General features: G+C 41.3%; 1 protein-coding gene across 1 annotated transcript; it reads left to right on the plus strand.

Annotated features, from left to right (window-relative positions):
• The first annotated feature begins 334 nt into the window (after nt 1–334).
• On the plus strand, nt 335–13566 carry ggt1a (gamma-glutamyltransferase 1a). Its single transcript, XM_032516828.1, is given in 13 exon segments — nt 335–684; nt 798–928; nt 1019–1108; nt 4415–4607; nt 4783–4943; nt 5128–5277; nt 5726–5862; nt 6478–6665; nt 6792–6919; nt 8290–8344; nt 8346–8400; nt 8583–8696; nt 12535–13566. Coding segments are annotated over 13 exon segments (1722 nt in total). The 5' UTR covers nt 335–511; the 3' UTR covers nt 12682–13566.
• Nucleotides 13567–13861: the final 295 nt, after the last annotated feature.

Consider the following 13861-nt stretch of genomic DNA (forward strand, 5'->3'; position numbering starts at 1 on the left):
CAAAAGGTCAAACATAAAGTAATTACAGAAGAAAACCTTTGTTATCCTTCCTGTTCCCACCATCATCTGTGTACCTTTCTCTCTTGTTGTCCATTTTTCTGTTTGTAATTTTCAAAAACACATCAATATGAAGCATATGCTTATTATCCAGTATGACACCTGGGCTAAGATTAAACATCATGTTCACAGCATCACCAATGAGTGAAGCTGGTCATTGTAGACACCTTGTCATTACTGCTGACACACACTCAGGCAGCCAACCCCCTTCTTCTATCTTCTTTGTGTCCAATATTTTCCATCTATCAGTGCAAATACACCACAGGTGAGTGAACCTTCTGCTTTTTCTTTCACAGAAAGAAAATATGATGTGCTTTTTTACCCCCTTGTTATTCATGTAAAGGTTTGGCTACCACTCTGAAAATGATAGGTGCTGTTTGGAGCAGAGGACACTTGTTTCTGAGCAGAAGGATGGTGTCTGACTGTGAAGTTTTGATTTTACCCGGGCAGGAAAATGGTTGGGAAGTCCCTGATTGCAGGTCTGGTGGTCCTTCTGGTGGCTGCAGTGAGCCTGTTCCTGGGGGTGTTCATGGGCTTGGGAAAGAAAAACACACCTCCCCCCATGGACCACTTCTACTCAAAAGCTGCTGTGGCTGCCGATGCTGGAAAGTGTTCTGAAGTGGGGAGGTAAGAAGACTCTGATGCTCTCAGACTCATGACATACAGTGGTATGCTCCGTTTCTACATGTGCATATGCGAGTGCCGGCTTTTACTAATTTGTTGTATTTTCGTATTTTCAGGGACATTTTGAAGAAAAACGGTTCTGCCGTGGATGCTTCTATCGCTGCCTTGCTATGTGTTGGTCTTTTGAACGCTCACAGCATGGGCATTGGGGGAGGGCTTTTCTTTGTCATCTATGACGCTTCCACAGGTGAGGGTGTATCATTGGTTATGACTTCTCAACAAATGTTGACTAAGCAAAAACACAAGTAGCAATCTGCCATTATTTCATGCTCAATAGGGAAGGTGGAAACCATAGATGCGAGGGAGACGGCACCGATGAACGCCACTGAAGATATGTTTGGCAACAATACCAAGCTTTCTCGTACAGGTAGGCTATTAACCTCGAGCTGTTGGGAGTATTTCCCAGGCCGAGTCGAGTCTGGCAATTTGGCCATAGCCATCTTGCTATTTTTAAACTGGATGTGGCGATTTTTAGGCAACAGGGTGAAGCTGGGGGGGCAAGCTAGTGTTGGATTGTTTCTATAGGTGTTGTGCTAAGCTAAATGCTAAAAAGAGAAAGTTGCCAATTATCAACCCTTCTGCAGTGAGTCATCTGGCGGGTAAACACTGACCTCCGGGTATTGGCGACATTCATCTGAATGTACAACAGTACACAGTAAATGTAAATGTGTTCCTGGATGGTTTCAGCACAATTTCATTTTTGTGTCAAATCTTAGGCACCTCTCCTTGATCCGCTAGCTGCCTTCCCCCTGAATACACTGTGAAAAAGCCCGGTCTCGGGAGACAACACAGGGGTCGTAAACATCGAACAAACACTAGGAGCCAGCCAATCCAGCCAATCAATCTCACATACAACTCACGCTACTCAATCAACTCTGCTCACTGTCCCCCCCCGAATTGTGCATGTGCACTAACCCCCACCCCCTCAGCCTGTGCCCCTAGTGTATAACGTTTACAAGCCCTGTGTTGTCTCCCGAGACCAGGCTTTTTCACAGTGTATTTATTTTGCAGGCAGCTAGCGGATCAAGGAGAGATGCCTAAGATTTGAGACAAAAACGAAATTACGCTGAAACCATGCAAGAACTCAGAGTGCAACTTTAATGTACATTTTGCCATGATTAGCATTGCTAAGCCTCTGTCTTGACTGACAGGTTGGCGTTTAGCTTCACCATCAATTTTAAAATAAATGGGACCATAACTTACTAAATAAGCGATTGAGTCCATAAAACATTATGAAAATGTTTGAGGTAATAAATCAAAAAATGAAGTGAGAAGTAGGTACATTTATACTAACAGATTTCTATAAAAACAGACTTCTTTTTGCAACCAGTGGAGTCACCTCCTGCTGGAAACTGGATAGAATACAGGTTTAAGGCACTTCCACCTTGGCTCCATTATCAGACCCCAGAGCTCTCGTTCATTAGATTATTATTATTATATTATTATTATTATTATTTATTATCTAAACTCAGTGGAGATCTGACTATTGCAGCTACTATGAAATGACTCTAATGACTCTATCATCCTTACCAACTTTGCTACATCTTCCCCTGCCCCTGCTGCTGGTTACATAAACATAAAATAACTGCATGTAGGGCTAGGAAATACAGTGGTGTGAAAAAGTGTTTGCCCCCTTCCTCATTTCCTGTTCCTTTGCATGTTGTCACACTTAAGGTTTTCGGAACATCAAACCAATTTAAACAATATTCAAGGACAACACAAGTAAACACAAAATGCAATTTGTAAATGAGGTGTTTATTATTAAGGTGAAAAAAAATCCAAACCAGCCGCCTGTGTGAAAAAGTTGCCCCCTAAACCTAATAACTGGTTGGGCCACCCTTAGCGCACCAACTGCAACCAAGCGTTTCGATAACGTGGCAATGAGGCTTTTACAGTGTCCTGGAGGAATTTGTCCCACTCATCTTTGCAGAATTGTCCTAATTCAGTTACATTAGAGGGTTTTTGAGCATGAACGGCCTTTTTAAGGTCATACCACAACATCTCAATAGGATTCAGGACAGACTTAGGCTAGGCACCTCCAAAGTCTTCATTTTGTTTTTCTTCAGCCATTCGGTGGTGGACTTGCTGGTGTGTTTAGGATCATTGTCCTGCTGCAGAACCCAAGTTCGTTTCACCTTGAGTACACGAAACGATGGTCGGACATTCTCCTCAGCATCTCTTGGTAGACAGCAGAATCATAGTTCCTTTTATCACGGCAAGTCTTCCAGGTCCTAAGCAGCAAAACAGCCCCAGACCATCACACTACCACCACCATATACTTTTGGTATATTGTTCTTTTTATGAAATGCAGTCCTTCTACGCCAGATATACTTGGACAACACCTTCCAAAGAGTTCCACTTTTGTCTCATTGGTCCACAGAAGTTGTCCCAAAAGTCTTGGGATCATCAAGATGTGTTGTGGAAATTGAGACGAGCTTTGATGTTCTTTTTGCTCAGCAGTGGTTTTTTCCTTGGAACTCTGCCATGCAGGCCATTTTTGCCCAGTCTTTTCCTGATGTGAGGCATGAACGCTGACCTTAACTGACAAGTGAGGCCTGCAGTTCTTTGGACGTTGTTGTGGGGTCTTTTGTGACCTCTTGGATGAGTGTCGCTGCGCTCTTGGGGTAATTTTGGGCGGCCGGCCACTCCTGGGAAGGTTACCACTGTTCCATGTCTTCGCCATTTGTGGATAATGGCTCTCACTGTGGTTCGCTGGATTCCCAAAGCTTGGAAATGGCTTTATAACCCTTTCCAGACTGATAGATCTCAATTACTTTCTTTCTCAATTGTTCCTTAATTTCTTTGGGTCTCGGCATGATGTGTAGCTTTTAAGGATCTTGGTGGACCTTACTGTGTCAAGCAGCTCCTATTTAAGTGATGCCTTGATGTGTACAGTGGTGGCAATAATCAGGCCTGGTGTGGCTAAAGATTGAACTCAGGTGTGGACAACCACAGTTATAGTAAGTTTAACAAGGGGGGCAATCACTTTTTCACACAGGCCATGATGTTTGGATTTTTTTTCACCTTAATAATAAACACCTTCATTTACAAATTGCATTTTGTGTTTACTTGTTTGTCCTTGACTATTGTTTAAATTGTTTATGTTCCGAACACTTAAGTGTGACAAACATGCAAAGGAACAGGAAATGAGGAGGGCCAACACTTTTTCACACCACTGTATATCAATAGTATTTTGTAATCGTAATATGAGACTAATTATTTTGTCTCAGACTTTGGAAATTGTTATATTGTAAATGGGTTAATGGGTTTTGTCTTTTCCTGGTTTTAAAGGCTGGATTACAGTAAAGTGATGTCATTTTCTGAATTTACTTGACTGTTCTAGCTCTTCTATTATTTTTACCTTTACCCACTTAGTTATTATATATACATTACTGAAGATTATTAATCTTAAATCGCGTTGTAAAGTTATTTTTTGTTAAAGCACCAATTATCAACCTCATAAAAATCTCCACAATATCGACATTGAGGTATTAGGACAAGAATATCACGATATCTGATTTTCTCCATATCACCCAGCCCTAACAGTATGTATTGAACACTGTAGCATCTATAGAAGCCTCAGAGTGTTTTCTTAGTATGCTGGTCCCCCAGTCAGACAGTTGACAGAGAGAAAGAGCTTCATAATAGTGGTACTGCTGTTTCTACATGACAGGTGGACTGTCCATAGCCATTCCCGGGGAGATCCGTGGTTACGAGATGGCCCACAAGAGGCATGGCAGGCTGCCATGGAAAGACCTGTTTGAGCCCAGCATAGCCTTGGCTCGAGATGGATTTCCTATAGGAAAAGCTTTGGCTCATGCCATCTTCAAGAGCAAAGAGTCCATTCAAAGAGATGCCAACATGTGGTGAGAACGAACAATTAAAGGCAGAAATTACCAGCTAAACTGAACAGCAGCTACTGGATTCACTAAAGCGCTAAAGCAGGACATTTTCAAATCTGGTAAACACTTTAATTTTCTACAGACTTAAACCCTTCTACAATTTAACTGGTTTACTTCTTTTTCTTTTATCATTTTCCAGTGAGGTGTTTTGTGATTCTCAAAAAAAAATATTGAAGGAAAACGATATTGTTAAATTTCCAAAGCTGGCCGACACGTACCAAAGGATAGCAGAAGAGGGGCCAGATGTGTTTTATAACGGGTCGATGGCAAGGAGCATCGTCAACGACATCCAGGCTGCAGGTCTTATGTTGTTTTCTTCTACATTGTTGTCTTTAGAGATAGTGAATAGAACCAAACCTTCCATTATAGAACCCAAACTAGTTATTTCTTCTTAGAAGATTTTATTAAAATACCCCAATGACTGACAATCATTCATTTGAACAGCATTCCTCATTTTACATTCACACTTCTGTGCTGGTTCCAGGCGGCATTATCACCCTGGATGATTTGTTGGAGTACCAACCTGTGCTGAATGAGAACCCTTTGAAGCTGAACCTTGGGGAATACACCATGCATGTCCCAGACGCCCCCTCCAGTGGCCCTGTGCTGGCACTCATACTCAACATAGTGGATGGTGAGCAGCCTGGCCATGTGCTTGTGCAGCCATGCAGAAGAAAAGGTGTCAGGTTTCCCCAGGTCGTCCCTGGAATATTTCTCTGCCTGTTTTGGAAGCAGAAAACAGAGCTGCGACTCAGTTCTGCTTGCCAAATTGCATTCACCACTCCCCCCCCCCATCTGTTCAGGCAGAGATCTTTAGTCATGCATTAAATAAACAGTGGCATCATTAATTCCAAATGAGGGATAAGATTTATTGTGTTCATAAATGAAACTGGAGAAACGCAATCCCACATTCATATTGCTGAAAGGGTTTGTGTCATTTGAATTGAGATTTCACAGTTTAATGACCTACCACCGACTGAAATAGGTTTTTAGCAACAATGATGGAGAAGATTACCCAATTATACCAAAAATTGTGATTGCTCATGTGCTGCGGACATGTTTTTCCTGTGATTATTTTGCAGGGTACAACTTCACAGACACAAGTGTGTCTACGGCAGAGAAAAAGACTCTGACGTACCATCGGATCCTAGAGGCTTTTCGTTTCGCCTATGCCAAGAGGAGCAGACTCGGGGACCCACGTTATCTCAATATTACTGATGTAAGCCTTCATGTTATTATTATTACATGACAGAGCTTTCATTTTGGAGCTTTCTAGCTTCACTGCACCCAGTATGATGAAAGCTGTCTTCTGCTATCTACTGTGCAGTTTTATAGGGGCAGTTTTGGTGTGACATATCTTGTGCATTTATTCAGCCCAGATTTGAGAAGATTGGAGTAGTGTTTTCTGTATTGTTACAAAGGGCAGGGCAAGTGCTTTGCCATTGTTTACCACGTACGTATTTTTATGTTGGAACAGTTTACCAAGTCATATTAAAAACTGCACTGGCCTAAATTAATTGAAGCAAACTATCTCTTTTTCGTTAGTCCAGATAAGCAAAGCAACATCATAATTTCTCTGGCATAATTTATCCAACATTCACATTTTTGATACCTGATTAATTATGCCTTGTCTTTAGCTGTGTCAAATATGTTGTTTTTCTGCTCCTCCTGCACATTTCAGTTGTTTTATTTTCTATTTTTTACTATATACTGTATGTATCCTGTTCCCCTTTTGACTGATCTATTATGTATTTTCTTATGTGCAGTAAAAATCTAATCTAATGACAAACTGTCAGCAATGTCTGCTCTGACTGACTTGTTCTGCTCACCTCAGCTCCTCCTAAACATGACCTCAGACTACTTTGCTGATGGCATCAGGAGTAAAATTACAGACGACACAACCCACCCAGACAGCTACTACGAGCCAGACTACTTTGTCCCAGACAACCACGGGACGGCTCACCTCTCGGTCATAGCTGAGGATGGAAGCGCTGTGGCGGCCACCAGCACCATCAATCTATAGTAACAAGTTGAAAAATAGCCTTTCCTTCAGAATAAAACATTTCCTGAAAGTAAACAGTTTTGCAGATTAACATCTGTGACTTTGTATCAATTTCTGATTAAAAAGATAATGTTTTATTTTCCCAGCTTTGGTTCGAAAGTCATGTCTCGATCGACAGGAATCATTTTCAACGATGAAATGGACGACTTCAGCTCTCCGTACATGACCAACGGCTTTGGAATCCCTCCTTCACCCAACAATTTCATTCAACCAGGTGTGGCTGGACTGAGTTATCACACATTTAGGTTGTGCCTTTTGGACACGTCTGTATTAATGGCTAGCAGTGTTTTTCTGAATTACTTACCCACTCATGAAGAGGGTTACCCTTCCTCTAGTGAGACTGATGTTGAGGTTATCTTCACTTGTTCTTGCATTTGTCTTCATCAGGAACTCTGAAAGCTTTGGCTAACAAACAGCATCATACTACTCCGAGTGTTTTACCACACAGACTAATCTGTGGCAGTGCACTACCCAATTAACACCGGCCACAACACATTGCATTTAATCCAGCTAGCGGATCAAGGAGAGGTGCCTAAGATTTGACACAAAAATGAAATTGTGCTGAAACCATCCAGGAACACATTTACATTTAAAAACGATTTAAAACACACACTCATTCAGCTGCATTTCCCTTCCCTACTCTGTTGGTCTCTGTCACTAACCACACGCTGCACACGCACACGCCACACGCACACGCCCCACGCACACGCACACGCACACGCACACGCACACGCACACACCACACGCACACACACACACACACACACACACACACACACACACAGCCCTTCCCCTCCGTGCACACTGCATCCGTCTCCATGAAAAGAGTGTTGCCAACTTAGATTTAGCAACTTTTCAGACCCACTTAGCGTCTTTTTTTCACAAAAGCGACTAGCAACAAATCTGCCGACTTTCTGTAGAAAAGTTGCCAGTATTGTCCAGCAAGAATACAAGGTATTTCTCTCTTGTGTCTGCCAAAACAGTCCCCTCTCTCTGAATCTGTTTAGTAAGGAGCAGCCCATCCCCCCCCCTCCTCCCTCATGTACCACGCAGTGCGCAGTCTGGTAGAAAGGGGAGAGGGGACAGGGTTGCAGGGGCTTGTCTAGGTAGGAGAGACAGCGGGATTCTACAGGAGAAAGACGCAGCTGAGGTGGCCTGGCCATGGGCAAGCCAACCTTCTTTGAGAATTCTTCATTGATCTTTTTATCTCCCTTCGTAGAATCTTTTTTTTTTTTTTTTACTGCAAGATAGATTACCTACCGATTTCTATTTCTTTCTATCTACCTTGCTGACACAACCACTAAGATTTATGCAAACGATTGTGTAATGACCTCAGAAATATGCAAATGAGTGGATGGCGTCAACAAATTGCTTTCTAATCTGTGGGATTCACTGCCTCTCTTTTAAAGCAATAAGCTAATTTACAATCTTCAACTTTGGCTCACTGCTGTACTTTGTTTACATTTTAAATATGTGTCAAATAAACACCTTTTGGTTGTTAAAACGCTGCATATGGACCATTTAAAAAAAAGTACACATTTCTCATTTAAGACGTCAAAGAAACATTCTATTTATGTGTTACAGGCAAGAGACCGCTGTCTTCCATGTGTCCTACTATATCTTTGACAAAGACAACAAAGTGAAAATGGGGTAGGAGCGTCCGGGGGCACAAAAATCACCACAGCCACCCGCTTAGTAAGTCTGATTCATTCACACACATCCCTCTATCTCCTCACACCAACCCACCCACACCCACACCCACACACCACACACACACCACACCACCACACACACACACACACCCAAACACACAACACACACACAACACACACCAACACACACACACTTAAAGTATTTTTGTTTTCTGGCTGAAACAGGTCATCCTAAACTCCTTGTTCTTCAACTATGACCTAAAGAAAGCTGTGACTGAGCCGCGGGTTCACAATCAGCTCAACCCAAATATGACAGTAGTGGAGCAGGGCTTTGAAAAGGTGAGTCACACATGGAGACGAAGGACGCAAAACAACATCTGAAATATATGAAATGGCTGAACTGCTGTTAGAGTCACTACACACTAATTTGACTACAAACCATTGATGATGTCAGTATGAAAATCAACTTGCAAAGACTTGAAACATGGGAGACAAAGAAATAGACATACCTTAACTTTAGTAATATATTCATTTGTTACGTATGTATTTGTCTTTTGTCTAAGATTGTATTTAAGCATCTAGATGCACCAACAAAGAACAAACAATCCCAGCACTCATCTGCATTACCACATAACGTAATTTCGAATAATAAAACTAGTATTAAATATGTAAGTGACTTTGAAGGAACTGAATAAAAGGTATTAAATGTGTTTTTGGCAAAACGTACAGGTGGATGCTTAAAAGACATGTTTAACCCAGCTGCACAGAAGATCTATACATACACATTGTCAAGGTTGGCACCCAAGATTAGTGTCACCAATTCAGTCTCTGACTTAATGTGAAACACGGATACAATCTCCCCTTTTGTTCCAGAGTCATGGCATTGAATAATGGTCAGGAAAGTGTTTTTGCAGAACATTATGATGTCCCAGTCAACTTGACCTTTTGGATATAAAATGGCATCACTTCATCATTTTATCCTATCAGACATTTGCATGACATGTCATAATGAGCATAGGAATTCTTTAGTTATGGTACAGTGATCCTGACCCCCAAAATCTGATCAGTTCACTCTTGAGTCCAAGTAGACATTTGTGCCAAATTTGAAAAAATTCCCTCAAGGGGGTCTTGAGATATCGCTTTCACTAGAAGAACGAACCCAAAAACATAATGCCACGGGCAGGCATGACAAAATGTGAAAAAAACTGCGACTCCGTTTAGGCCTAGTTGTTGTTTAAGCTAAATGCCAAGTCAGTATGCTAACATGTTCAACAACAATGTTAACCTGCTTATGCTCACCAGGTATAATGTATACCATGTTCACCTTCTTAGAGTGTTAGCATGCTTACAAGTAACAAGCTAACAAGGATAGGCATATACACCTTTGTATAAATCCAACTTGGTTTCTTGGCAGGACCCGCCATGTGTAGCAGTCTGATTGGTTGAGGTTAGGCACTGACCTCTAGTGGTTAGTAGGATAGCCCATTGGTCAAGGGATAGGACCATAGACAGTTAAAGAAATGGACCAACACATACAGTTGCTCTGGACGGAGACCAGTGAAGGATATCAGAAGCACTTTTCCGGTGAGTGCTAAGCATTACTGCGCAGCCTCCAACTGAGCTTGACGTAGATGTGGCATGAGCAACCTGTCTGAAAGTTATAGATCTTCTGGTAGCTGTGCAAAGAGAAATCTCTATCATTCCGAATCTTGCAGAGATGGAGACAGTAGGTATATGTTAGGAGATAACATAGGCACAGGCTAATTATTGCTAACTAAAATGCTAGTTAACATTAGTAATTAACAGCTAATGTAAGTCAAAACTGTCTGCGTGCTAAGCAACAGTAAGTCGCTTGGTTATGACACATTTGTTAGCCTATTTCTACAAAAACGTCTGCCACGGAGCCATAACGTGTGATATAAGGAAATGGAGTCTTTTATACATTGTTGTGTTTCTTTAGAAATAAACAATGGACAACTTAAGTTTTTAAACGCTTAAGATGTAAAGGAGTCACGCAGAAGAATGCTGTCAAAGTGGTGCCAAAATGAATGGCAGTCAATGGGATGCTAAAGGGAGGTGAGGGCTTGGTAGCATTAAAACGGCGCCATATGAGCTATGCTTCGTGAACGCTTGCTTAGTCCCTCGGATAGGACCTGAACATATCTGGCTTCAGCAGACACGTAACTATCGGTAAACAGGGTACGCGGTTGCTTACGGAACAATCAGGTGCCCGCTTGACAGGAAGATATTGATTGACAGCTTTTGGGATTTTCATTACTCGCGACAATCCCAGCAGTCCCAGGTGCACTCTGAGAGCCACTGACCAAGTGGGAGTGAGAAGAACGGGTCAAATTAATTTCCTTGTTTTTGATATAAAGACAAGACGTGTGTGACTCGAACATCTCACATTTACCAATAAAACGTACAGCGGAAGACCGTGCAAAACATTTCAGACCATCCTGCCAACCTTTAGACATTTTAACATCAAAGTCCACTATAACAATGTTTCACTTTAAAGTCGCTGAAAGCTGCTGCCGTTTCAATCCTGTAGGCTCTCTGCAGCAGGCGGGTCTGACACACACACACACACCAAAAATATAATGTCTATAAAAAAAATAAGATCAACAAGCCACTGACAGTGACAGATATGTTCATATTTAATTAATTCAATAAATTATTATTTTTCTTTTCTTAAATCCACCAGCCATTATCATATTATACTAACATTTGCAGCATTCATTTCTTTTTCAGAATCAGAATCAGAAAAAAATGTTGGTAAGGTTCCTAGGAAATCTCAGGCCAGAGTAATTAATAGTAATGATTATTATCCTCCCCAGAACAAGTTGCCTTTTTAATTTTAAAAAAACTATACAATTAAAATCCCAACTTTCACGTCTTCAATGTAACAAACATACCAAAGCTTGACCGGTTAGGGTCAGGATAGCCCAATGGTCAGGGGATAGGACCTGAACAGATTGGGATTCCGATATGGACTGAGCTATCTTTATGTTTGCTGTAGTGACTGAGGTGTGAGAGCCAAAATTGACGTCATTTGATTTTGCATCAAGTTTGAAGATAAATGCCTGCGATTGTCCCGGACAGGGTCCGGCCCGCTGGAAGTGGAGAGTCAAACATGAGCTCACAGATTTGACTGGTTCTCATGATAGGAGAACAGGAATGCCTGTACTGGGCGGCCTGATAGCTCAGTTGGTAGAGCGGTCATCCATACGTAGAAGTTACTCCTTGCCGCTGCGGGCTGGGGTTCAACTCCGACCTGCAGCCCTTTGCTGCATGTCATTTCCCTTTTCATAGCTTCAGCTGTCCTGTCAAAAATAAAGGCTGAAAATGCCCAAAAAATGTCTTTTAAAACAAAAATGAATGCCAGTACCAAATCTCATAGTCTATATCCTTGACGTTCCACTTCTGCGATTGCTCCAGTGCCGCAGAAAATTCCACAGAATGCATGTCTTTTTGTTGATTTCAGTTTCCCTCCGCCTTCCTTTTTGTTGGAATTTTAAATTCCGGTCGGTTTATGAAGACTATGGTTAACTGCTCCTCAGATCTCTGCATGGTAAATTGAGACAGCTAGGTAGACTATCTGTCCCATCTGAGTTTTCTCTCGTACAACTATTTTGCGGCAGCTCTGTGGCGATTGTGATTGGTTTAAAGAACTGCCAATAAACCAGAGCCCGTTTTCTCCCATCCCCAAATACTGTGTGGATTAGCCAGACTTTTCTCTGGTCCGCAGTGTGTAGCCTAGATGGTCTGGCAAAGCAAGACTACCAATCTCATGACATCCCATCCAATAGTTGTGGAATTATTTCACAAAACCCGCCCACAAATGTCCACCTTTATTTTACACTAGATGAAATGCAAGATCACCAAAGTCTTTAGGATTCATCCTCTGGGCACCATGACTGTCTTTTACTATGATAATTAATAAAAGGTGTTTTCTTCAATAGATTACCCACCTCGACCAAGTTTCAGATTCATGCAAGTTGATTTTCATAGTGTGCTGTCTGCCAGAAATAATTTGGTGTACATTGGAAAACAATCAGAAATGTTAATGTTACACAATACATAATTGACTATAATTTATTCACCCCTATCATGTATCTGTAACACCTTAACCAGCAGCAAAAGATTATGTGTTTGTGTAACAATGATACCTTGGCAGAGTGTTGTGGATGGTCTGGTCCAGAAGAACCATGTAACACAGTTGCTGCCGACTCCAGACTCCGTGGTCCAAGCGGTGGTGCGGCAGGGAGAGCGTCTCTGTGCCGAGTCCGACCCCAGGAAAGGAGGCTATCCAGCCGGGTACTGACCGCAACTTCAGGGCCTTCTGTGCATCTCTCAGTCTGGACAGTCTCCTCAAAGACACTCGGGAAGAGCCACAATACAAAGGTGCCTGCACTGAAGACTCAAAGCAGTGTTTAAGCTATGGAGACACAGCCAACACTTAATGTTCACTCAAACATGGAAAAGGACTCCATTCCAAAACCTCTTTTACTCCAACTCAATTGTTCAGCTTTTTTTTTTTTTTTTTTTAAACCCTAACCCTTATATTTTGGAGTTTTTAAGTAAAATAAGAGGTTGCACCTAGTTTGATTCCTGTAGTATCACTACTGGGTATGTTTTGGGGAGTCCCAAAACACCATCTGCTTTATATAATAAACCTGTTATGTATGACAATATCCAACATATAAGGTTTCATCACTATGTATTTTTAGGTAAGAATCTGAGTGGCTGTAGGTTGTCCATGTACTATTTTCATTTATTTTATTGTCTAAGGAAAAAGCTATTGTGAATAATTGGACAATGTGTCTGAGAATGGTGGAGGGGGGAGGGTTGTTATCATGTCAAACTGGTGAAAAAACATCAATTTAAAAACTAGACCTATACCAATTAAAAATAAGGACACCTCAGGTTGTTCGCCTGTTTTATACCAAAATCTTTCTCCTGGTGTAAGTTCATCCTGAAGCAAACATTATTAAGAGGAAAGTGACCGTGTTGTTTTCTACCGTGACTCTATAGTGAAACTATTACTTTAGAAATGTAAATGTTTAATATCGAGTAGAGGTTAGGTGAATGTATAGTGTATTCTGAAAAATACATTTGCAGATATATTTTTCTAAACATGCATTGTTCTTATGCCATGTTTGTTGCCATGCTTGTTATTAAACATTTTGAACAAAGATGTTATATTTTACCACACGGACCCTCTGGGTATTTCTGTGCTGTTTCTGTAACTAGAATATTTGGCATGAAATAAGAATACACTTTCTTTCTTTTAATAATTTGTGGCTATATCAGATCATATAATATGTAGTAAATGTGGTAAATACATAGCCTGGAAGTCCAGACCACAATCCAAATTAATTAATTAAATTAAGGGTCTGGCATTGAATAATGAAAGTCGCCCATCTCGCACCAAGCGTGCATTTGAAAATCTCACTGCACGCAATTGGATAACACAACGACCAATCACAACAACACACAGGGTG

Source organism: Etheostoma spectabile, chromosome 5 (assembly GCF_008692095.1).
Source record: "Etheostoma spectabile isolate EspeVRDwgs_2016 chromosome 5, UIUC_Espe_1.0, whole genome shotgun sequence".
In the NCBI taxonomy this organism is placed as follows: domain Eukaryota; kingdom Metazoa; phylum Chordata; class Actinopteri; order Perciformes; family Percidae; genus Etheostoma; species Etheostoma spectabile.